At 46.0% G+C, this 25,213-nt stretch overlaps 1 protein-coding gene across 12 annotated transcripts in view; it reads right to left on the bottom strand.

Annotated features, from left to right (window-relative positions):
• The window catches only part of AKAP13 (A-kinase anchoring protein 13), a 320,810-nt gene that overhangs the window by 137,364 nt on the left and 158,233 nt on the right, over positions 1 to 25,213 (bottom strand). For all 12 annotated transcript variants that reach the window (XM_060402005.1, XM_027975368.2, XM_060402001.1 and 9 more), the window contains 3 exons: positions 12,080 to 12,278; positions 6,372 to 9,381; positions 2,397 to 2,530 (listed from right to left, as the gene is read on the bottom strand). In XM_060402005.1, the coding sequence (XP_060257988.1) occupies positions 2,397 to 2,530; positions 6,372 to 9,381; positions 12,080 to 12,278 (3,343 nt within the window). The remainder of the gene's footprint in view (positions 1 to 2,396; positions 2,531 to 6,371; positions 9,382 to 12,079; positions 12,279 to 25,213) is intronic.

Here is a 25,213-nt window from a genome sequence, read left to right as displayed (position 1 = left end):
AGCCTGGGGTAAGAGCTGGGGAAGAAAGCACCCCACTGGGCAGATTCTAGCTTAGAACCAAACTAGAAGTTCCCATTCTAGCAGGCCCTGACCTTGAGCTAGCCAAGGGACTATTTGGGGGTCTACTTCTTCTATCTGTAAAATGACGCCTGATGACCAACCAGAGGAGTGTCCTCTCTCTCAACTTCTGAAACTGGGGGGAAGATGAGAAGAGGGAAAGAGACAAGGAAAGGAGTAACTGTCAGTCAGACAGAGGAGGAGACCTATCCAGCGCCAGCCCTGGCATCTGGAGGCCGAAAAGAACGATGCAGACGGACTTACTTACAAAACAGGGACAGACTCACGGACTTCGAGAAGGCACTTATGGTTATCAGGGGCAAGGATGGGAGGAAGGGCTACTTAGGCAGCTAGGGATGGACGTGTACACACTGCTGTATTTAAAATGGATCACCAGCAAGGACCTGCTGTCTAGCACAGGGAACTCTGCTCAATGTTATGCGGCTTCCTGGATGGGAGGGGAATTTGGGGGAGATGGATTCCTTTGTATGTTCGGCTGAGTCCCTTCAGTGGTCACCCGAAACTATCACAACACTGTCTGTTTACCAGCTATACCCCCAATACAAAGCAAACAAAAACAAACCCAAAACAAAACAGAGTTTTGCTCTCCTCTTTGTAATGGTTAAGATACAGTCAGGACAGAGCTATCCTCACAGGAAAGCACGGGGTCTGCGGCTAAGCCTCAGGCTGTACACAGGACGCTAATCACAGGACTTCACGTGGAGGACGAAGAAAGACAGGTATTTGAATTCAAGGATGTGAGTTTGTTCCTTCCCTTTTTCAGGGGCTTCTGGAAACAAAGACACATGTTACCCATGCAGGGCGTGTTCTCTTTTCTTTCCCCAGGAGCAAAAGCAACATTTGTCTGAATAATGCCTGCTGTACAAGTAGCCACCCAGGCATTAGTCATGAATATTATCGGTAATAAGGGGTGGGTGAGAATAGCCAGCACCTCCCTACCACTGCACTCCAACAAAATGAAGCTTGTTTATCCCACTCCATACACTTGAAACAGTTTGGAAGGGTACCGTTCTGTTTAGCTAACTGGGGTAATTCTATGAAAAATACTTAGCCCTCTGAAGAGCAAAAAAAACACACCCTCAAGTCTAGACAAGGATGGCTGATTCTCTGACTGGCAATGTGATTTACTCCAGTAACTTGATTTTCCAGCCAAAGATGTGCGCAGTTTTGTTTGCTTTTGGTGCTTTTTAAAAAAAGAAAAAGAATCATGGCATCTAGCTTAGACCACTGTTCAGCAAGTTTATAAGTTCTCTTGTTTTACAAGTTAATAGCTTCAAACAAGAACAATAATCAAGACTCTGAAAAAAAAATCATTTTTGAAAACTTACTGAATACGAAATATAGAATTACCACATGAGTCAACACAGTAATTACTAAGCATATAAAAACATATGTCCATACAAACGGACAGTTTGTTAGCAGTTACTATTCACAACTATTCGGCCAAAAAGTAGAAACAATCCAAATATAGAAAAAAATATGGTACATCCATACAATGGGGTACTACTTGGCAATAAAAAGAAATTAAATACTGATCAATGTTATAACATGGATGAACTTTGAAATAATACACTAAGTGAAAGAAACCAGTTGCTGAAGGCCACACGTTCTGTAACTGCCATCTGTATGACGTTTTGGAAGAGGCAAATCCTTGGAGACAGCAAGGAGGCTGGTGCCTACTGACTGAGGCGGGCAGGGGTGAACTGCTAGTGAAGACGGGGTTCCTTGTGGCGTGATGCCAAAGTTATACAGTTGGGCAGTGGGGACGGTTGTGCAACTCTATAAATATGCTAAAAAACCGCCGCACTCTGCACTTCACCTGAATGAGTGAACTGTACGGCTATGTGAATTATGTCTCAATAGAGCTGTTATGAAAATCTAATAAACCTTTTTTTTAATCATTAAAAATGATACACTTTCTATTTTGGTCAGTATTGGGTTTCAAATTAAAAATCATCTTCGCTATCAGTTTCTATAGAGAGAGAAGCGTCAGGTTTAATCAGTGTCAGTAGATCCCTTTTCGTGGTAATTCCCATCTTGAGACATGTTAAACCTCCTGACAGACTGGAAAGGCTTGTGCTCACAGGGGAAAAAACCTTTTTCATTACAGCCTCCAAGGGATCCCTGCAGGGATCTAAGACATCCATTCTAAAAGGATGCTGTGTAAAAGCTTCACCACACCACGTCCACACCTGTATATTAGTGAACAAGGGAGAAGGGGAAAAACCCTACTGTGAATTTAAGAGCTCCCCCCGGCAGCACCACAGAGCAGACACAGCAGAGCAGGCTGAACACATTTTGTGCTCGCACAGACTCACCGCCTGGGTCTTTGGGCCTTGTTTCACCTCCGGCGTAGAAGTTCTGTTTCCCAGAGCCAGCTCTTCAGAAACTGAACTCTCCCGAGTGTTACTCAGAAAATCCACTTCATCTTCAGCTTTCGTGTCGGGCATTTCTAGGGAGAGCAAGGTAGTTACAAAGTGCATTTGAAAAATTGATTCCCTGGGCCTGTTTACACAACTTGCTCCAGGTTTCATGCATTTTGTTTGCCTTTTTTTTTGCATTAAACAGCAAGTATTGTTTGGGAGCTGGTGTCATTTCTGGCTCTGTGCTGAGCCCTGATCACAGGGTTGTGTGGTTTTCTCCAGCCTCTGTGTGGGTTTGTAGCTAAAGGAAGATCTTGTTCAATGCCTACTGAACTTCCATTTTCACTATTACCTTTTCATGATGATTCTGAGTGTGGTGCTTACTTGCACATGGAAAAGAAAACTTACAAGCTTTAAGGGAACCGATTAACAACTACAGCTAGTAGTCAGTCCATCTTATTATCATACAGGCAAGACATACTTGTGCACAGCAAGAAGAAAAGAGCCGCTGAGAATGAGATAAAGCCTTTGGGAAGAGTCTTTTAAAAACATACTACACACACTCACCCACCTAAAGTAGCCTGAGTATATTAGATGTTAACTTTCATTTCTTTTCAAACCAAAACACAATTACAAACCAGCAGGCCCTTTTCTTAAAAAGTTTCTCATGTTTTCTTTAGACTGATGCTTCACAGACCAAACGGTAGCGGTTTTGTTCCCTGACCACCATATGGTCAAGCTAATACAGGAAGGAAGTGATAAAATGATACCTGAGACAAATTTAAGCTTTGACACTTTTTTTTAAAGGGGACTCTGATGGCTGAACAGTCAAAACTCATCTTGATAATCCAAAACCAAATAGAACTATCATTTCGATTTCATCTTGAAAATTTTCTATGATTATTAATCTAGTGACACTACTACTCTGGCAGAGAAAAATGCTCCCTACAACAGAGGGCACCAAACAGAGGTTTCTTTCACCAAAGAGTACAGTTTATAGTATAGTATATACTCAGTATACAATAATGAAGTATATTAAGATTATATTCTAGGGCTGGGAAGTGGGAGAGAGGCTCAAGATGTAGGGGACATATGTATACTCACAGTCGATTCAAAAGGCAGAAACCAACATAATATTGCAATTATCCTCCAATTAAAAATAAATCTAAGAAATTGTATTCTAATAGCACACTGTGACATGTATAAAGCTCTACTTTAGATTTAGGAAAGCTACATTACTATAAATGAATACTTGTAAGTTTCCTTTCTTTGCCTTTATTTTTAATTACATGATCTTACTAGCAATTAAAAAAAAAAAAAGGCAAATGTTTTGTTGTCCAAAGAACGAAAATCTGTCTTCCATTTCATAATATGTGATTAAGGTTAAAAAAAAAAAAACTGACTAAGTAATCCCCTTAAATACTCCTTGATTAAAACATTTCTAAGTGAGTAAGACAAGTTTTTTTTGTGTGTTTTTTTTTTTTTGGTGGGGGTCGGGGGACAGGTGTTGATTTTTATTTCATTTATTTGGAGATATGATTTCTCATAAATCCTTACTATCCTGATGATAATATCCATCACCTGAAAATATGTATCTTGGCAAGCAGCACCCAGTCACAGCAGTAAACAGAGATTACTGGGACTTGCAGGGTGCTGACAGCCCCCCCAGGACTGGCCTGACTCCATCACGCAATACTAACTTCCCAAAGCACGGCAGGCAATGCTCTTGATACGTACCGGGGCCGCGTCCCTTCATTTGAATTGAAGGTATGTGATTCCCTCCTCTTGATTTCTATTTGGCTCTGCTGACAGCAGTATGTAATAAAAACAGAGGCCAATGCTATGTGGGCCCTTCCAAACCAGCAGTTACACTGATTGATGTCTGCCCACTTACAAAGCAGTAGGGTTAAATTCATAAGTGGAATGTAAACTTCCTAGAAAATACCCTTTGGTCTGAGATCACACTTGGGTGCTTTTTCTCTGGGGCAACGTGACCAGGGACTTTCCCCAGTCCTGGCTATTTTCTGAAAAAAAGCACCCATTGCTTCACCACTGGTTACTTCTCCCTGTCCTTGGAGGCCATTAGCATGGAGCACATGTGACGCCTCGAGGCGTCAGGAGTAACCCTCCCACACACATCCACCCACTCCAAACCCACAGACGCTGTTAAAACTTGATTTCTGTCTCATTTCCCTTCCTACAGCCTTAAAATCTCAGACCCAATTCCTTAGCATCCTTAATATATTTGTGTACTACTAAAAACCAAAGTCTGAAACTCTTCTTGGTATCTACCTTTTCTCATAGGGTACTCTGGAGACAACCTTACTTAGTCTGTAACTTACTTGGGTTAAATTCTGACTACTGAGCCGGAAAGAGAAATAATTCCAGCCCATGTGGCCAAAGACGCAGCACCCAAATGAAAAGAACATAGCTGGGCATCAGCTTACAGCCACTCCCGTTCTTCTGAAATGTCAACCTGCCAGGGCCCCCAAAATAGACCTGTTGTTGTGCTTTATTTTAAAAATTAAAGACCTTCTTATTTAAATCCTGAGATTGACAGTGATAGAAATTTGCTCATGGCTAACAATCCAAGATATTAAGAAAACAAAAAGCCTGAAGCCACCAAAACTACTACTATGGGTTTCTTAAATCCCTCAACTGGTAAAACAGATTATAAACGGTTAAAAACCCTTTATCAGGAAAAATGGCCACTGTGTTTAAACAGCTCTTTTTCCAAAGCAACTTCTTTCCTTCTTCTGTTCATTCATTTCTCTTCCTGCCCCACCCCTGCAACTCTTCACACATAGCTACAGTAAAGGGGTTTTTCGAAATTTAGAAGGAACTGCAAAAACAATCAAACGATAAAAACAAAACAGGCTTCTTACCTACGAGAGTCTGGGGGCGAGCATGGAGATAGGTCCTCTATCTCTGGGAAGAGGTGGTGGTCTCAAAGTGTGAACTCAACTGACCTTGAACGACGTCAAGAGTCAAAACCCAGTCCAACTTCAGTTTAAGCCTCAGCCTCAACCCCCAATAAGAAGTTCTATGAGGCTGGTCTCTTTCCACCGAGCACAAGTGGCTTCTCTTTGCTCTCTCTGGACACGGTTACCCGCAGACGGAACAGGGCTGCTGCTGTGTGAGCAATCTGCTCGCTGCAGCTGCTTCACCGAGATAAGCAGACACGTCTGCCCTGTGACAGCGCGGCAGACCAGGCTCGGGCGGAAATCCTGTATCCTAGGTCCTGCGCGGTGCGGGGTCCCCAGTTCCCAGACGGCTGGCTGCCCAAGAGCCACCGGCAATGGGACAGGAGGCCTGCTCCTCAGGCAGGAAAAGCAGGGCGTTCCCTTCCCCCCAGCCTTCACCAATGACCTAATGCCACCATGTGGGATGCTGGGCCATCGGCTTAGAAAGATACTGCCAGCTGTTCTGAAACCACCCTGACTCTAAATGTGCTCAGGACACAGACTAGGATGGTGGGCAAAGAAAGGGAGTTTCAGGTGTGTAAATAAAACACACTTTGTCGACACTGTGTGTCACAGTTCTCGAGAAAAAGGACTAAGACACGTCACTCAAAACATCTGCTCCATTCCTTTATCATTTTGGAGCACCTGGGATCTCGGAACTGTTTTCCAGGTTAGGAAACTTGTTAGGAAACTTGCAGCTGCTCCAGTGGGACAGACAGAGCATTCGTAGGTTCTGAGCTATCAAGCCAGGGCTCTGGAATACAGGAAGCAAAATCTGTCCCAGTCTGACATGACGTGTCTCTCCGGATGGTGTTGACTGGTAGCCTGGCAACCAACCCAGTGAACAGACCCAGTGAACACACAGCCTCCAAATAGCAGTGACACTTGTATTTTTACCAGCACATCCCAGAGACTCTGAAGGGAGTCTATCCCTCAAACGGTTGCTTGTGTACTCTGTGTGGCTTACCTGTCTCTGGTGCAGGTCCCTGGACAGGCAGAATAATCTCTGGCTCCTCGCTTCCAGCAAAGCACTGCTCAAGGCTCCCAGAGGCTTCTCTGCCACCACTGTCCACGGGCGGGGTCTCTGCAGGCTGCAGGGGGCTCGTCTCCCCGGCGGAAGCACGCGCTGTGGGCTCCGTCCCTGGGACCGCACTGGGAGGCCTGGGCAGTGACCCGTGCGCGGGAGCCCCCTCTGTCATCAGTGCTCCGGAGGCCTTTATGACGGAATCCACGATGCGGCTGGCAGCCTCCTCGATGGAGTCGGCACCCTCGGGCCGATGCAGGGCTTTGGTGGAGATAGTGCAAGGCAGAGCGGGGGCACCCCTTGCCTCACCTGAGGGCCCCGTCTCTGGGGGGCGTTCTCCACCCGCAGGCTGAGGAGGGTCGCGATGCGCCTGACTGTCCCCCTGGGCCTCCTGCAGGCCAACAGAGCCACAGTCTGCTCCCTCCAGCTTCTTCTCCCCACCGGGAGGCGCCACCAGCTCTGGGGGCGCAGTGCCCTGGGGGTCAGTCACGCCTGCGGCTGGTGAAGCTCCAGGCAAACCCAGGATCGTATTCTCCTCCTGGCAGGACGAGGTGTCTGGGGCGTTGTGAGATATATCCTTCGTCCTGGCCCCGAAGGCTTCTTGTAGACCACGGACCTGGTCACCGTCCAGCACTGCATCTCCACTCACCTCACACCCAGCGCTCTTCCCCAGGGACGGGGTGTTTTCCACCTCAACATCTGGAGCCGAGGAAGCTGGACTGCAGTTCGGCGCCTCGGACCCACCTGCTAACAGACTTGGTGCTGGAGCTGAGCTGCTCGGCTCTGCACCTGGGGCGTCCTGGCTGGAGTCTGCAGCCAGACCGGCTCCTGGTGGCACCAGGCTCTGTGCGGCCCCACCTCCCGTCGGCCGGGAGGCTGCTGGGGCCACTTCCTTGTTGGGTTTAGCTTCTGCATGAAGATGGGCCAAGGGTGTGCCCAGGGAGTTGCCGGGCTGCAGCGCTCTGTCCTCTGCCCCAGCTGCTGTGCCGGGCTCTTCGGGGACCCCTGGGGCCTCTGGCACAGGAGGCGGTGGTCTGCACTCTTCCTGCGATGCTTCTGAGCAGAGAGCGCCATCCTCAGTGGTGGGACAGGTCCGGGCTTTGCCCTCGCCTCCGGGGCCCTCAGGGACCACCCGAGTTCCTCCTCCTTCAGTCGCAGTGGCCTGACCCCCAGGAAGCAGGGCGGAGGCGGTGGCCCCCTCGACGGCCGGGGCTTCGGGGGCCGCTGAGGGGGAGGGGCACTCCTGCGCCCCAGTGAGTCCTCCGGGGCCGGTGTTCCCCATGCCGGGTGGTGGGTCTAGGGCCGCGGGGAGTGGGCCCAGGCCCGCCGCGCCGCCTTCTGGAGGCTGCTCCTCCGGACGTCTCGCGTCTCCGTCAGGCCCATCTCCACCACCTGTGTGTGGTTGGAGGGCTGCTCTTCCCTTTTCACTCTGGGAGGGGACGAGCAAGAGTGCGTCATCCTTGGTTACTGATTCACTGCCGCGACTGCCTGCCAGAGAGACAGTCCCGCCTGGTGTCACAGCCGGGCATGACACCCCTTCTTTCTCAGCCTTGGGGGGAGCGGCCTGCAGGTGTGGAACCACCTCAGCCGGATCTGCTGACGAGCGCTCCGCTTTCAGATCTTCTCCTTGGCTTTCTTTATCTGAAACTTGGAGAGGAGAAGCACCCACATGTTCCGGGGTGTCTGGGGTGTTCTGGGTGGAGTTGGCCAGCGGGCCGCTCGGGCAGCTGACAGTGGGCGGGCGCCGTGTGCTGAGCTGTTCTGTGGTCATGCTCTCAGGCTGGGGGGCCGTGTCGTCACGGTGTTCTGCAAGCGACACGCCACCAGACGTCCCTGTGCTTGGCTGACACCCAGGGGCTGTGCAAAGTTTATCACTCCCAGCTGTGGAGCAGATGGGTGATTCGCTGTCTTGGCTGTGAACACTAGATGACTCCACTTCTGATTTTGGGGTAGGCGTCACATCTTTGTGAGGCCCGGACAAGGTTAAATCAGAGGGCGACCCTGGTGCACACACGCTGGCTAAGGGAGTGTTGGGTCGGAGCCCTTCTGAAACCTCGTTGTCTGCAGCAGCTGGAATTAACTGAGGGTTCTGGACTCCTGAAGTGTGACTCTCTGTACAGCTTTTAGAAATTTCGGTTTCTGCAGTTTGGTCAATGGCAGCTTTGCCATTACTAATTGCAAGGATCGATTCTGCAGGTTTGTCAGCATCCAGGGGACTGGCGGCCAAGACACCGTCTGGAAGGCTGGCTCCATCCACAGGCTCGTCTGTGATTTTTCCGGCAGAGGCTCCAGCCGTGCTGATACTGGGGTCCTCAAACTGTCTCTTCATACTCTCTTCCACTTCAAGCATGTTCCCCTCAATGGCAGCATTGGGGTGCACGAGGCCATGTTCCCTTTCTCCTGTAGCCTCGGGGGCACTGGCACCTGCTGGTGAAGCGACCACCAGCCTGCCTCCAGGGCAGGCCTGGGCCAGGGCCCCCTGCAGGACGCTGCCTGTGGACCCCACGTCGGGGGCCACCGCCAAAGACGTAGTTCCTTCATCTCTGACTCCACAGGACGGAAGGCCTTCTGGGTCCTCTCCTCTGCCATCGGGCACGCTCGGAACGCAGCTGTCGGGAGCAGACGCCGCCCCAGGGTCTGTGACAGGTGCTGGCCCCACCTCACCTCCTGTTCTCGCCACACCTGTGCTCTTCTTCCTGCAGGAAGGGTCTGCATCCTCCTCCTCGGCCACGCCGGACACATCACAGGAGCTCTCAGTCTGCCCCACGGTGCTCCCCCGGCAGCGCTGACAGCTCTCAGCAGCTTCAGGAGAGGCAAGCTGCTGGCTGGGTGTGGGCTCTGACGCTCGGGGAAGAAAGTGACCATCTGCATCCTGGTCACGGGGGGGACCTGAAGGTTCCTGTGCTGTCACCGCTGAGGGCATGAGACTGTCCATCTGCTTGAGGCTTGTTTTCTAGGAGAAAATGGAAGATGTTTTTTAAAAAACTGACCATGAGAAAAGATGTCACTGACATCTGTAAGCGAAAATTCTGTGGGAGACAAGTCACTAGCATTCTAGCCCTTCTAAAGTCACAGGATGAGCCAACCTAAATAAATGCCAATAAACGCTCCCTCGGCCCTGACCTCAGTTTCCTGATAGCTGCATAATCACTAGAATGATAAAGATGCCAAGAAAATACAATATGGCTATTTTCTATATTATCGACTTTAGAAAGGAGATTAAAACTGAGCCTCAAGAAACCTTATTTTAAAACAGCACAGTTGAAAAAGCTACCTTTTATAGGGCCTTTAGAGGGGCAGAGGCAGCTTCCTTCCTGCCTTGTATACACAAGTAAAAACAAATCCTGACCAGTCTGGTAAACTCTCTCTTCAATCACAAGGAACAGACACATGCTCCCATGCCCGGAATTCTTACCTAGGAGTTACACAGCATCCCTCAATCTCCAAAACAGGCTCTGTTCAATCTAGGTTAACTACTTCAGTTACGGGGCTATAATAATTTCAAAAGAGTGGCATGATTCAATTCTTTCTTTCACTTTTGATAAAGAGTTCCTCTGTTCCTCTACTACTGAATATTAAACAAATAACATATCAAACGAGCAAGAGGGAATTTTTCATTATTCTCAGATGGTACTGTGCTTTGAGGACATTTTATAGGTCATCTCAAAAACAGGTCTTTGCAGCTTGAGAAGCAGATGCAGCCAACCATATGGGAATGGTCAGAACAGTCGTGGCTAATGACCTGGTGCGGAATGCTATGCTGTCACACATTCCAAACGCTAACAGTGAAGACTACAGTGAAGTCGGAAAAAGACGTTTGTAATGTTTTAGAAAATAAATAAAAGTTAATCTAAAGTTAAAATTATGTAAAAACCACAAGCACACGTTAGACGAAGTTTAGGAAAAAAATGGAGAGAAACAAAACGCGTCTGATCGTTAGAGAGGGTTTACCTCTGTATCAAAGTTTCAGGAACCCTTAGAATGACACTGTTTTTTGAATCCGTGGTTTTCTCTCCGTATTTATTTTTCGGCCGCACTGCACAGCCTGCGGGATTCCCGGCTTCCTGATCACAGACTGAAGCCAGGCCACAGCTGAGAAAGCCTGAAATCCTGACCACTAAGCCACGAGGGAGCTCCCAGAACTATTTTCTGAAACGCCTGGTTCGCTCCTCACTCATCGTTTGCTCTGTTAGGATAATCTCTCGCACACACCATGTGCTGCCGTCTCACTCCTCCAGCCACTCGGCCCCTGTGCCTCCAGCCCTGGATCATCACCTGCTCCTGTCTGGGTGCTGGGTCGCACGTGAAAGTTCACATGTCCAAGTGTTAAACACGTCAAGCTCACTCAGATCCTTCTAATAAGACAGTACGAGAAAAACAGGTTTGCACTGAACTGCCGTGCTACACTTCTTTACGAGAACTCAAAATCGCTTGCTTCCTCCCTCCTGAGATGGTGACCAACTCCAGAGAATTATGAAAAAGGGTCACTGAATTTAACAAAGGGTGAACATGACAGAATGGGGATTTGGAGGAAAAAAGTGGTATGGCTTGAAAGATTTTAGATGCTCCTAACACATGTATCTTCTCACAGTTCTAATTTCTCATGGTTTCTAGGAAACTATTTCCACATCTTGTGGGTAGCTTTGGCATCTGGAAACTGCTGTTTCTGAATGGACTACCATTCACCCAGTAGAAGAGCTCTAAAGAAAACCTGAGTTTTCAGCCATCTCCACAGAGGAAAATAAAATGACACCTAGTTTGGAATAAACACAACCCGGAGAGGCAGAGGCAAGTGCGTCTACAACCCTGCCATGAAGTGTCTTGGCCCGCCGGTCTCTGAAATAAGGTCTGCTCCCAGAGAAGACTCTGGCAGTGAGCTGACCCCAGATGACCTTAAATGAAATTACTGCCAAGATTTTTCCAAATCAAATCAACTCTGAAATAAAATGGGTGGAAAAATTATCTAAACTTAGCCTTTTAGATGTTACGGCCAAGAGAGATGGATCCACATGACGTGTATATTATCCATAATAAATGCCACCAGGGAGTCTGTAATGTTTTTATGTCTGGCAACAACTTTATCTTGAAGGCTTGAGTGGATTATAAAAATCTTTATTTTTTTTAGTGATCTTTTTATGCACAACTATCAATTTAAATATAGCAACGTGGTCATCACTCATTGAAAGAGTTGAGGAAAGACTTTCTTAGGAAATTTGGTTCCTGTTCTTTAGCAACAATCTCAGAAACAGTTTAGCTCATTTTGTTTTATAAAGTTAAACCAACAAATTTACAGTGTTAAACAAATTTCCTTTTAAGCCAGAAAATGCTAGCTCTAGCTGTTGCTCGGTTCTCTGTCTCGGTTCTGTGTGTGTGTGTGTGTGTGTGGGTGTGTGTGTGTGTGTGTGTGTGTGTGTGTGTCTCATTATTTTAAAAGCCTGGCAAAACCCAGTGAAGAATTTTCCCAGTCTCCTCTTGTTACTACCCCAGTGCTAAGCTCTATTGCTATAAATGCTGACTTCGAATGCAGCTAAAACTGCTCCACAGGTTTCATGATCTCTGAGGGACGCATGGCCATGTTCTAATTATGGCAAAGCTCACTGGGGGAAGGGGTGAGGGTACCAAAGACTCAAAATGGAAATTTTCTTCCTCACCATTAGCTGCTGTTGGATGTTCATAAGTTTAAAAATATGTCCAGTGCAACTGTCTCCAGGTAGTGGGGGCTCCTGGTGTGGTTCAGACTCGGAGGTTAGCATATAGACGTCCAGCTCTCGGTGATGCCTCACAGAACAGTCTCCGTAAGGGATTTCGTAGGACAAACTGCTCCAGGAGTCTGGTTCTCCAGCATCCTCCCTGGAAAGAAGCAAATGCTGGTTAAGGGCACATATGCATGTGTGTGCTCAGTCACTCAGCTGTGTCTGAGTCTCTGCAATCCCAGAGACTACAGCCTGCCAGGCTCCTCTGTCCATGGAGTTCGCCAGGCAAGAATACTGGAGTGGGTTGCCCTTTTCTTCTCCAGGGGATCTTCTAGACCCAGGGATTGAACCCACATCTCTTAGGTCTCCTGCGCTGGCAGGCAGGTTCTTCACTATTAGTGCCACGTGGGAAATTCCAATACATATGTATATTCTCTATATAAAACAGGCGAATACACTGTAATATATATATAAATATATAAAAACATACTAATGTAATATACACATATAGTCAGCCTCTCAGGCATAGGTTAAATTCTCTAACTCTTATGCAAACTTTCTAACCTCACTGCTCTTTGAGGCTCTGCTCCAGAAAGTTGGTTTGCACAGTTCCCAGGTAATTCAGACACATAACTTCAAAAGAAGTCACAAATGGGCTAAATGGAAAATGCAGGATTCCTTCCTAAGGATGTTCTTTGATGAAGATAAAGAGAAGACTGGGATCCTGAGAGAGTTAATATTATGCTCACAAACAAACAATGAGGAACAATGTATGGAGAATGGTTTTCCTCTGGTTTTCCAAAAAAGAAAAAAAGCAAGTCTTCCTAAGCATTTGTCTTAAAATGGGTTACAGCATATGCTAATTGTGGTCAATTTTACTTAGAAGGGAAGAAATTAATCGCTCCAATCTATGCAAGGTCAGTCCAATTTTTGTTAAAAACAAGTGGAGGATGTATCCTCAAAATTCTCAAAGTCAAAACTATATAGAGAAAAATACTATGTCTTATCATACTACACTTGTCAATATAATTATCAAATTCTATTTTGAATAAAGCAGTTGGTTCCAATAACATAAATTAAAACTTTTTAAATTTAAAAGATGACCAACTCAGCTCAACTCAAATCACTGCAGATAAATCAATATTCAAATAAAGCCGAAAAAGGAATAGGTAAGACAAAAGGCATTTCTGGGATAGACCTCAAAACATGAAATCTCTTTACATGGTTCCAATAAACCAGTATGTTGACAAAAGTGTCCCAGAGGTTCTGGAAGAAGGCAGAGAGTGGTGTTGGGGATCACCATCATGCTTTAGACAGGAAGAAACGAATGAATTAAGACATGTCACTACTGACAAACATGAGACGGAAACAGTACTTCAACTGTCAATCCAGTGTTTCGTCCGCTAAATCATACCTGTCCGTCCTTAACAATTCACCAGGGAATACGTGGAATCTGAAAGCTAAAACCATGTTACAGTAGAAAATCTGTAACAAACTGGAGAGCCATATACTGGCTGAAGGTGACAATTAAGGCTGTTCCAGAAGAAAACTGTTACAATTTCCATACTCAAGCAAGACTCCTAGCAGTTGCTTAAAATATGCCATGCTAAATATCTTACACATTTACCAAGTAAGAGTGTTAGTACGTCCAACTCTTTGAGACTCCAAGGACTGTAGCCCGCAAGGCTCCTCTGTCCATGGGATTTTCCAGGTGATAATACTGAGGTGGGTTGCCATGCCCTTCTCCAGGGGAACCTTCCCGACCCGGGGATCGAACCTGTGTCTCTTGCGTCTCCTGTATCGGCAGGCAGGCTCTTCACCACTGCACCACCCAGGCTGAGGTGACAGTGTCACTAGCCCTGCGTAACTCAGGCCTGACGGGCATACCTGCTTACTCAGATTACCACATACAGCCTTGCTCCGATCAGGAAAAAAAAAATCCTTGAAAACACAACTTAACTTATACAGTGCCATACGGTGTGAATCAAACACACAGCAAGCCAAGAGGGGGCTGCTGGCCAAGGCAGAGGCAATTAAACAGCGATACAGTCCATTCCTGGCAAAATGGCATTTTCTACCAACCATGCCACTGTTAATTCTCAAACTGCTTCTTTTGTAGTAAGGAAACCCAGGGACATTCCCTGCTGGAAGCACAGTCTGCTTGCCTCCCACCTCTCCCACGCTCTCCTGCCAGAGGAGCGCACACCGGCTGCCATCAGCGCTAACCCTACCATCTCCCAGTTCATCAGCCACGCGGACTGCTGCTGCTTTTGCGCCCACCTGGAAACCAAGTACTAGTAAGTGCAATTACCCTCCCACTGGCTTCCATGAATATGTGCTGCTGTGGACACTCTTCAAGCTCGCCTAGCCTGTCCATCTGGGTCAACCCCACCACCCAGCAAGTATTTACATGCCAGTACTCTCTGGGCCAGTCAACCGACCCCAAATCCTTGTCCCACCTGTGGGAGTCTGTGGACTTAGCAAGGGAGATAGGAGCAATCAAGATAAAACACCCAGTGTTCTGGAGACAGCAGGGGTGGTGGAAAAAATGAAGCAGATATGGGTTTGCAGTTTTAAATGTGGTGGGTCAGGGAGAACCTCAGTGAAGCGACCTGAGGCCAACACGTTTCCTGTTCTGCACTCGGCACTGTATAAAACCTTTACTGGATCCACAAATAAAATCCAGCAAGGCTCCGTGTAGGTGTGCTACAGCATTAAGGACAAATGTTACTAAGAAGTGGACACGACCTAACCAAGCCAGTAACTAGAGGGCCAAGAAAATATCTGCACCTGTGTGCTAGCCTTATAAGGGAAAGCCACTCAGTTGCATCCGACTCTTTGCAACCCCACAGACTGTAGCCGGTCAGGCTCCTCTGTCCAGGGAATTTTCCAGGCAAGAATACTTGGGTAGCCATTTCCTCCTCCAGGGGATCTCTCCAACCCAGGGATCAAACCCATGACTCCTGAGTCTCTCCTGCATTGGCAGGTGGATTCTTTGTACCACTGAGCCACTAGGGAAGCCCTACAGCCTATTCTGTAGTCATTAACTATAACTCAAGTAACAGTTCAGTAACACTAAAATCTATATTCAGCAAAATAAAAAAGGCAAAAAGCGTTGAGTATAAACAGTGAAGTGCACAAATTAAAACAGTGTTACAGTGGTTGGGTCATAGGTTTATTTCTTCTCCAGGATTTTTGTTTTACTTTTTCTTTCCTTTTTACTTTTGGCTGCGCTGGGTCTTTGTTGCTTTTGCATGGGCTTCCTGTAGCCGCGGTGCACAGGTTTCTCACGGCGGTGGTGTCTCCTGTTGCAGAGCACAGGCTCGAGGCGCAAAAACGGCTCCAGCAGTCAGGGCCCCTGGGCTCCAGGGCGAGGACCAGTACAGCATGCAGGCTTAGCTGCTCCGTGGCCTGTGGGATCTTCCCAGACGAGGAACTGAACTTGTGCCTCCTGTGCCCGTGGATTCTTATCCAATGAGTCACCAGGGAAGTCCTCCCCTCTAGGATTTTAGTTAATGTTGTGAGTAATTTTTTAAAGTCCCTATTCGGCCAGGCCTCACTGCTGCTCCGGATCACTTTTTACTCATGTGCGTTAGTCCATCCCCACAAGGGTTACCAAAATGTTCTGTAATTCCCTCAAAGACCCCACATTAACCTCATCTACTTCATCCTCAGGTGATCTTTTCTCTCTTCAGAGTGAGGAGCTCAAGGCCATGAACTAACATGAACGAAGTCCACATTAAACACATCTGCCCAGCTCTTCTAACTTCAGGGCACCGCTCTCAACGGTGGGTTTGCCCTGTTGCCCTATCAACTGCCCTCTGGTAACCAATTCAGGCATCGCCCCCTGGACGCCCGTAGCTTCCCACCTGTTCCTGGAGCGGTTCCTTCCCCATCCGCCTGCAAGTGCCACGAACACCCCAGCAGACAACGGAGCAGAGGAGAGAAAGCAGCAAAGTGGGTGTGCCAGCAGCAGTCTCGACCCCCCTGCACCAGCCCCCAGGGGACATCTGACACTGTCTGCAGGCGTTTCTCACTGTCCCCCCTGGGGGTGCGGCGGCTGCCCTCCGAGGCATGGGACCACGCCCTATGGTACAACACAGAGTCATCAGACCCCAAACTACCAGTAATGCTGGCGCTGAGAATCACCGCTGTAACCCCTCTAATCTGCACACAATGCCCACCGCCATTCCTTCCCTTCTGCCTCCCCACTGGCCCTTTAAACAATTAAAGGCTTTGCCATCTGGAGCCTATTCTCTCCCTTGGCAGCTTGCCTGGTGGCACAGTGGTAAAGAATCCACCTGCCAAGCGCAGAAGATGCTCGTTCGATCCTTGAGTTGGGAAGATCCACCAGAGGAGGAAGTGGCAACGTACTGCCTGGAAAATTCCGTGGGCAGAGGAGCCTGGTGGGCTACAGTCGGCTGCTGCTGCGTCGCTTCAGTCGTGTCCGACTCTGTGCGACCCCATAGATGGCAGCCCACCAGGCTCCCCTGTCCCTGGGATCCTCCAGGCAAGAACACTGGAGTGGGTTGCCATTTCCTCCTCCAATGCGTGAAAGTGAAAAGTGAAAGCGAAGTTGCTCAGTCGTGCCCGACTCTTCGTGACCCCATGGACTGCAGCCTTCCAGGCTCCTCCGTCCATGGGATTTTCCAGGCAAGAGTCGGGCTACAGTCTATGGGGTCGCAAAAGAGCCCGGCAGACTCAAACACCACCACCATCGCCTCCCCTATGGCTTCTAAGACTTCTGTCATGGGTCTCCATTGACAAAATAAACCCCCAAATCCAGTGGCTTTTTCCCCACTGAGTCTGGGTTTCATAGAATCTAAAAATGGTGACCTGATTCTTCTTTTAAAAACTTTTTCTCACTTGATGCCCTTAAGAACCCTCCTATTCATCCACTGTTTTCTCTGGCTTTTTCTTTCTCTTCTCACACCTTAGTTGAACACATGTCAACTTCCTGAACTTGGGCTTCTACTAAATGGCAGGCACTTTGCTAGACACCAGGGCTACCAGGATAAGCATGATATCTTTCTCAAGGATAAACAAATACCATTCTAAGGTCAAACATGGGATTCCTGTCCGGTGACCACAATGTGGCATATGCTGTTACTGCCACCTCCGTGGAAACAAAAAGCAGAAAGAATCTCATGGGAGTTTTACCCCTGTGTGGCGTATTATGCCCTAAATACATTTAATTGACTTTACAATGCTGTTACTTGTAATAATAAAATCATTTTAATGTATTACTAAGGAGGAAAATAATGGTTTTGAGTTAAATTATGATGCAAGCTAGAAAAATACATATTTCAACAGAGATAACACAGAGTATAAACACAGTCACTGTTGCTGGAAATACTGGTAGGGGTGGTACAAACAGTTCAAATAAACAAACGGTCCCAACATCATCTGCTTAACTTCATGTGGACACTGGCCTGGGAGCCCCTAGTCTTCAACACACGGGCAGCAGACGCACATGAAAAGGCCAGCTCAGAGGCTTGAGATAAACTGCAACAAGTCACCCGAGACACTGGTGTTCCCACTTCTATGTAGTTGAAGAGTTTCAAACAGAAACACATGCAGAAACGGAGCTGCTCTACTGATGGGGCCAAGAGTGGGCAGGAAAGGCAGAGCCCAGGCCTCCCCAGCCACTGTCCTGCCGAGTTGGGCTGGAGGTTCCCTCCCCACGCTCTCAGTTCTGAGGGACAGGCTTTCTTCCCAGTTTAAGTTCACTTCCTTTGTTCATAGAGTAACTACTCCCTGTTCTCCTGATTAGAAGCCCTCTCTATGCCTATTGTTGGTAATTGACTTGACCCTTGGCTTGCACTGACATTCTGGCCACGGAGAAGTGTGTGTGTGCCTGAAACCCCATGGACTGTAGCCCGCCACACTCCTCTGTCCATGGGATTCCCCAGCAAGAATACTGAAGTGGGTTGCTGTTTCCTTCTCCAGGGGGACCTTCCTGACCCAGGGATGGAACCCAAGTCTCCTTCGTCTCCTGCCCTGGCAGGTGGGATTCTGCAGCGGTGACTCAGTCACCCGACCCTTGGCCTTGTATTTCTGCTGTGAAGAAGGATACGCCTGGGTATCTAAAATTTACCTCAGAAACACACACCAGGATGTTATGCCATCAAGTCTGGCAGGACAGGAAGGCACACCCGCAAATTCATTAGAATTTCTGGTTATTTCAGCTGGTGGATTAAGAGGCGCCAGAGCCTCAGATGAGGCTTTGAGAGGAAAAATAAACAAATAAATAAAAATGAGAGAAAGAAGATCTGTAGATGAAGGCGTGTAAACGCTGCAGGGAGAGGGGAGCACGACGGATCTCCACGACCTCTCCGTTTTCACCCCGTGAGGACACCACCACCGCGAGTCAAGCAAAGGGCGCTTACTACCAGTGGCGTGAGCGGCACAGTGCAGGCGGTACTTCCTTACGACAGCGTCACAGGCTTCTGTGGGTCTCGGAGAACCTCTCGCTGGGTTACACTCAACCACGCCCCAGAACAGACTTCAAGACATAAAGGACTGACGCCGTGAATATGGGAAACTTTCAAGCATATATATAATTGTTAATATATATCCTTTCAAGCATCCTGTTAATATATTGTTTTCAGACCATTCTTGGGCACCCTGAGTTTTATCTGGAGAGTCCAGCTCGACTCCCAGAGCGGTCTCCCACCGCTAAGAGCTGAAAGATCTCTCGTGTTGTCCTACAACTTCTCCACTCCCTGTAACCGCTAAGGAAGGCCAGGACCTCCCGTCTTCTGACTGGCCGGGTCGCACTGTCCTGTTCCATCTCCCGACACATGGCCCGTGCTCCAATATTTGTTGGGATTTCACTCCAGGGCAGAAAAGTAGGGATATACTTTGTAAACAAATGGTTTGGGATCACTAAGAACACACTCTTTCTGAAGGGACAGATAAATCATTGCTTCAAAGGATAAAATGCTATCCATCTATTGGTGTGTGTATGCTAAGTTGCTTCAGTCATGTCCAACTCTTTGTGAACCCATGGACTGCAGCCTGCCAGGCTCCTCTGTCTGTGGGATTTCCCAGGCAAGAATTCTGGACGGGGTGGCCGTGTCATCTTCCCGGGGATCTTCGCGATCCAGGATCAAACCCACATCTGCACTGGCAGGAGGACTCTTTACCGCTGAGCTACGGGGAAGCCCCGGGACGTATGCGTGAAGTACTCACTGAACACTGGGCCCTGCTCTCGTCCATAAGCAATGGGTGCAACCTCCATCACTCCTTCACTGCTGGATTATTCAACGACGTATCAAATGCTGAGCTGTGTCTACAGACATCACCTTTCTAACTACCCTGTGCGGGAAGACTGGCAGCTGACGAAATTAAAAATGCTGAGCTGTGTCTACAGACATCACCTGAGTTATTCTCCTAACTACCCTGTGCGGGAAGACTGGCAGCTGAGGAAATTAAAAATGCTGAGCTGTGTCTACAGACATCACCTGAGTTATTCTCCTAACTACCCTGTGCGGGAAGACTGGCAGCTGAGGAAACCAACACCATAAGAGATTTAATGACGTGCCTAACAGCCAGCTAAGCCGGAATTTGGGCTGACATTCTAAACCACCACAGAAAACTCTCTCTGCTGCCTAGTTTGCACCAATGAATCAAGCTAGATATTTTTTAACATATGGACTTTGAGGGCTCAGCTTTGGAGAGATGTGAGTTCTGGATTACTATGCATTATGGACACAGAGTACAGTGTGTGCTCCGTGACTTTTCTGGACATTTTGCTCTGTCGCTTTCACTCTTGAGGGGCGACTTGGGCTCTCTTACTCCATGGTTCCATGACTTGTAGAATATCGTGTTCCTCTAATGGCCAAAGTTCTCCATTTTCTAGCTTCACTGCTTTCAAGATCCTGAAAAACGGTTTTCAACATCCTACCATGATACTAGTTGTGTATACATCAAGACCTAATACATCCCCAAGATAAGTGAAAAAAAAAATAAGTTCACACTAGATTAACATCTAAGTATCTACTGATGTGATCAAGCTATTGATACTTCGTTGTTGATTCTTCTTAATAGGATTTAAGCCACCAACCTAATTCAACAAACTCTCAGGAATTAATTTTCAGATGCAATGTTAAGCAAAGTTCTTAATCTTAACTGCATTTCAGAATTACCTGGAGAGCTTTTAAAAATCCTAATGTCCAGTTCACACCTCACGCTAATAATAAAATAAAAGTCTCAAGGAGGCCTTGAGGCATCAATATTTTTTAAAGGTTCCCAGGAGACTGTAATGTACAATTAGAATCCCCATGTGATTCTAATGTGCAGCTAAGGACACCACATAGGTGTTGATTCATTTAAAAAACAAAAGTATAGCTAAGGCTGTCAAGACTGCTATGAATACTGGCGTGTTAATATATCACACCAGTATAATATATCACCTAATCATACTATTCCCTGGAATTTATCCTACAGAAATAGTTTAACAGAGGTAAAAATTTGTAAGTAAAAAAAGAAGTTTACTGCAGCATTCATTAGTTAATTTCTGTTGGTTTTTAAGGTTAAAGTTAACATTCAACATTAAATGGTCTGAATACTCATGATAAACAAAATACTTTAGAGAGCCTCAAAAATAATTAGAAAGACCAGAGAAATAGGTAGAAGTATCATAAAGTGAAAATATATCAGAATACATAATGGAGTATCAGCTACAACTATTTAAGAAACTCCATGCAATGTGGAAAGTAGAATCTGACAATGAAATAAACTGGATATTTAAGAAACTCTGAGCAATGTGAAAGGTAATATCTGACAATGAAATAAACCTGTCTTCCGGTGGCAGCATTACGAATAATTTTGTTATGTTAACCTAATTGTTTAAAAAAGGCTGATTCTCCCTCCCTGGGATCTTCCTTGCTTCCGGCCTAAGTCACAAGACAGAGGCAGCTTAGTGCAAATGTCATTGAGACTGCTTTAAGGGAACATGGAGAAATTAACCATAACACAGAAGTCTCTGCTTGGACTCTGACACAGTCATATTTAATCCGTCCCCAGGACAACAACAGGCACTGTGAATAGATCCTCCGCCAAGAAGCAACCCAGATGGACTGACCTCTCCTTGCTCAATGCATCCTCTCTTGTTCAGCCCTCCTCTCTCCCCCAGATGACTTAGGTCAGCTAAGTGAGAGAGATTTCTATTTAAATATGACTTGGGTTGATCCACTGATTGCTCACAGAACTTACGGTCCTTTGCCTATTCCACAACAGCCATTGGCTTAATACCTACTTATTTCCCTTGTCTGGGCTTCCCTGGTGGCTCAGCTGGTAAACAATCCACCTGCAGTGCAGGAAACCCTGGTTTGATCCCTGGGTCAGGAAGATTCCCTGGAGAAGGGAATGGCTATCCACTCCAGGATTCTTGCCTGGAGAATCCCGGGGACAAGAAGAGCCTGGTGGGCTATAGTCCACGGGGTTGCAAAGAGTCAGACATGACTGAATGACTAAGCACGCAGACACATGTCCTTTGTCTACAAAGTGCCTGATGTTACTTAATGAGAATGAGAAACACAGGCACATGGGAATTATTTCAAAAGGGAGAACACTGTCACTGCTGACTAAAATTAAATTCAAAGTTGGAAATGGAAATGCTAATTATTTATTAAACAAATGTTATTTCTAGCATGACAGAAATGCTTACAAAACAGTATTTTTAAGCTGATTTAAAATAACCTATTTAAACCTTACTGATTTAAATAACCTATTCACAACAGAGGGAAAGGAGTACAAATCCATTTTTTCTGACAAGCATTTGAAACTCAGTATGACAGAAAGATTGAGAGCTAAATACGAATCCCAAACTTCAGAGTAACGGTGACCATTAAATCAGCTGATTAACAGGCTTCAAACAGTGAAGATTTCATGATTCTAAAGATAAACTATTTGCCTTACTTATACAAACCAATAACTTTAATCACAAGTCGTCACTCTGCAGACTAGCTTTTCCAGTTCAGGAAAAAGAAAAACTAATTTTAGTTCATTAATCTGGGTAGGACTCATCTTCAGGCATGAAGTTCATGTGACTTTATAGTATGTTGCTGCTGCTGCTAAGTCACTTCAGTCGTGTCCAACTCTGTGCGACCCCATAGACGACAGCCCACCAGGCTCCCCCGTCCCTGGGATTCTCCAGGCAAGAACACTGGAGTGGGTTGCCATTTCCTTCTCAAATGCATGAAAGTGAAAAGTCAAAGTGAAGTTGCTCAGTCACGTCCAACCCTCAGCGACCCCATGGACTGCAGCCTTCCAGGCTCCTCCGTTCATGGGATTTTCCAGGCAAGAGTACTGGAGCGGGGTGCCATTGGCTTCTCTGTTATAGTATGTTACGGTCATTTAAAAAAAGAAAATTTAAGAAAGGAAGCCATACTTGAGTCTAACAAACTTCTAATGATCTTGTCTATCTTTATAAGTCCCACTGCCCTTATTCAGCACTTTTCATAATTCAATTGATGAAATGGTTAATCTTATTTAGAAGCAATCAGACAGGTAAAAGAAGTCAAAATAAAGACTGGTCACGGCCTACAGGTGACATTTTTCCAGGTAACTCTCCTCTACTTTTTTCCCAGAAACTCTGTTACTTACACAGAAACCATAAAACATTGATCCACTCTCCCTGATTTATAGCACTGCAAAATAAGTAGATTAAATGCATCAGGTGTGAACTCAAACTATTTATGAAGGGTCAGATTTGTTAAAATTTCCTATTCATCACAAAAATAAAAATTCTAAAAATTACTGGAAAAAAACAAAACTTATACAAAAAACTTATGCCCAAAGCTTTAACAGATTCAACTGATACACAATTATTCTAATTACTGTGTGTGTGTTCAGCTGCTCAATCATGTCCGACTCGTTTTGATCCCATGGACTGTGGCCCGCCAGGCTCCTCTGCCCTTGGAATTTCTCAGGCAAGAACACTGGAATGGGTTCCCATTTCCTCCTCCAGGAGATCTTCCTGACCCAGAGATCGAACCTGCATCTCTTGCATCTCCTGCCTTGGAAGGCGGATTCTTTACCGCTGTGCTACCTGGGAAGCCCATGTCAGATATAAAGTTTCTAAACACATACTCTCAATCTACTTCATACTGATCTCATCATGGAGCAGGGCAAAGAGCTGGCAGACCAGCCCTGATTCAGGGCCTGCCCCATGCTGAACTGCAGTGATCCCTCCAGTCTGCCAGGAACCACACTTCACATTCCCAAAATCTACAGACTCTGGGGAGACAGGCCAGTGGCAGCAGAAAGAAACATCATGGCATGGATGGAAACATGGAATGTGGTACCAGCTACAGACCCACTGGACAAATTTCCTTTTCTCCCAAGGAATACTTCACATAGGCCTGGAAACTAACTCAAGAACATTCAAGAGTTCTTTAAAAGTTTGGTCCCAACCAGTGTTTAATAACTATTTTTAGAAAACCAAAAGCATCTAAAAATCTACTTTAACAGGCACGTCACAAAGAGCTTCTTTCACTAATGACATGATTTTCTTTAATAAAATGTGAAATATAGGCAGCTAATCACAGTACATAGTAAAAATGATACAGCTGATTCCTGAACAACTCAGGTTTGAGCTGTATGGGTCTCACATACATGCAAATATTTTTCAATAAATCCACTGAAGTACAACACAATTTACAGCTGCCTGAAACAGGCTACAGAGTTACAGCTACAGATGGCCAACTATGGGACTTGAGCATTCATGGATATTGGTATGAGTGGCAGGTCCTGAGGGACTACCATACACTGAACAGTAGGACTCAGTTTTTCAGAGTTCTTTCATTATAAATACTTGCAATATTCCAGGTGACAAGGTTGATGTTCTACATGTAGATGGAGAACAAAGTTCAGGTAAACCAAACAAGGTTTCACAGAGTTAGGGCTGCCTGAGGGCTAAAACATGATTTTTTAAAATATATATATATATATATATTCATTCCATGCAATCTATTCCAAAGCAGTTTAGTAACTCATGTGGATTAATGAGCTAAAAGAAAAGCTAAATGCTTCTTTAGATTACCGGTTAAAAAGGTAACAGAACTATCTGCATATTGGCACATATTCTCTAAAATGGTCTGCTTATAAAAAGATCCCAGAAGATATTTCCAATATAAATATACAGAAAATTTTACCTTACTCTGTACAACCTTAAAACGAAAATCTATATCCTATTAAATAGGAGCAAACTGGGTTATATGTGTAGCAATTACAAAAATACTGTTTCTCTACATACGAAAATGTATTAAGATCTATATGATTGCTTGTTTTCTAATACCAAATAAAATGCTTCCAGAAGTCCACTGAAAAGATAGCACTACAGGCGGTATGCCACTGTGTTACAAATGCATTTCTACAGGAATTTAGTCTTCTCTGTACTCTTAAGTTCTTATTTCAGGATTATCTTAAAAAACAACAACAACAAAAAAAAAACAATAAAAACACATACATTTTCAGAAGATGGTCTAGGCTATACATTTTTTCATTTATTCAAACATGCATACTCATGCAGTATCGACTATGTTTTCAGGTGCGAGAAATAATATTGACGAATAAATGAGATAGCCAAGATTCCTACCATACTGGAGGTTACAGTGTAGAGGGGTATGATTACAGTTAGACGTAAGTGTTTTAGAGCAAATAAAACAAGGTGCTTATGGCAGAAAATTCCTTGGAGTGGAGAGACTGGCACTGCAGACAGGTGCCAGAAAATGGTCTGAGAAGATACAGCAATTGATCAGAACCACATCAAAGAGCAAGCATGTGAAGCTGCGGACAGAATGCATGAGGCAAAGGGTTCAGCAAGTACAAAGAACCTGAGAGATGGCAAGCAGCTGGCCAGCGCGGCTGAGGCCAGCGTGGCTGTGCAGGGAAGGCGACGGAAATGAAGGAATGTTACGAAACGAGGTCTGAGGGTTCTACACAACTCAGATCTCACAGAGCTTCGCCAATCATGCAGGAACTAGAATTGTCTTCCCAGTGGGATGAGAACATACTGGAAGAAGTAAGCGACAGGGGTGGGGAGGGGGAAGAAAAGAATGAAACTAGTGATACTAGTAGTATGGT

The sequence above is a fragment of the Ovis aries genome, chromosome 18, assembly GCF_016772045.2.
Source record: "Ovis aries strain OAR_USU_Benz2616 breed Rambouillet chromosome 18, ARS-UI_Ramb_v3.0, whole genome shotgun sequence".
In the NCBI taxonomy this organism is placed as follows: Eukaryota; Metazoa; Chordata; class Mammalia; order Artiodactyla; family Bovidae; genus Ovis; species Ovis aries.
Note: the sequence above shows the minus strand (reverse complement) of the source record. Positions and strands in the feature narration are given on the sequence as shown.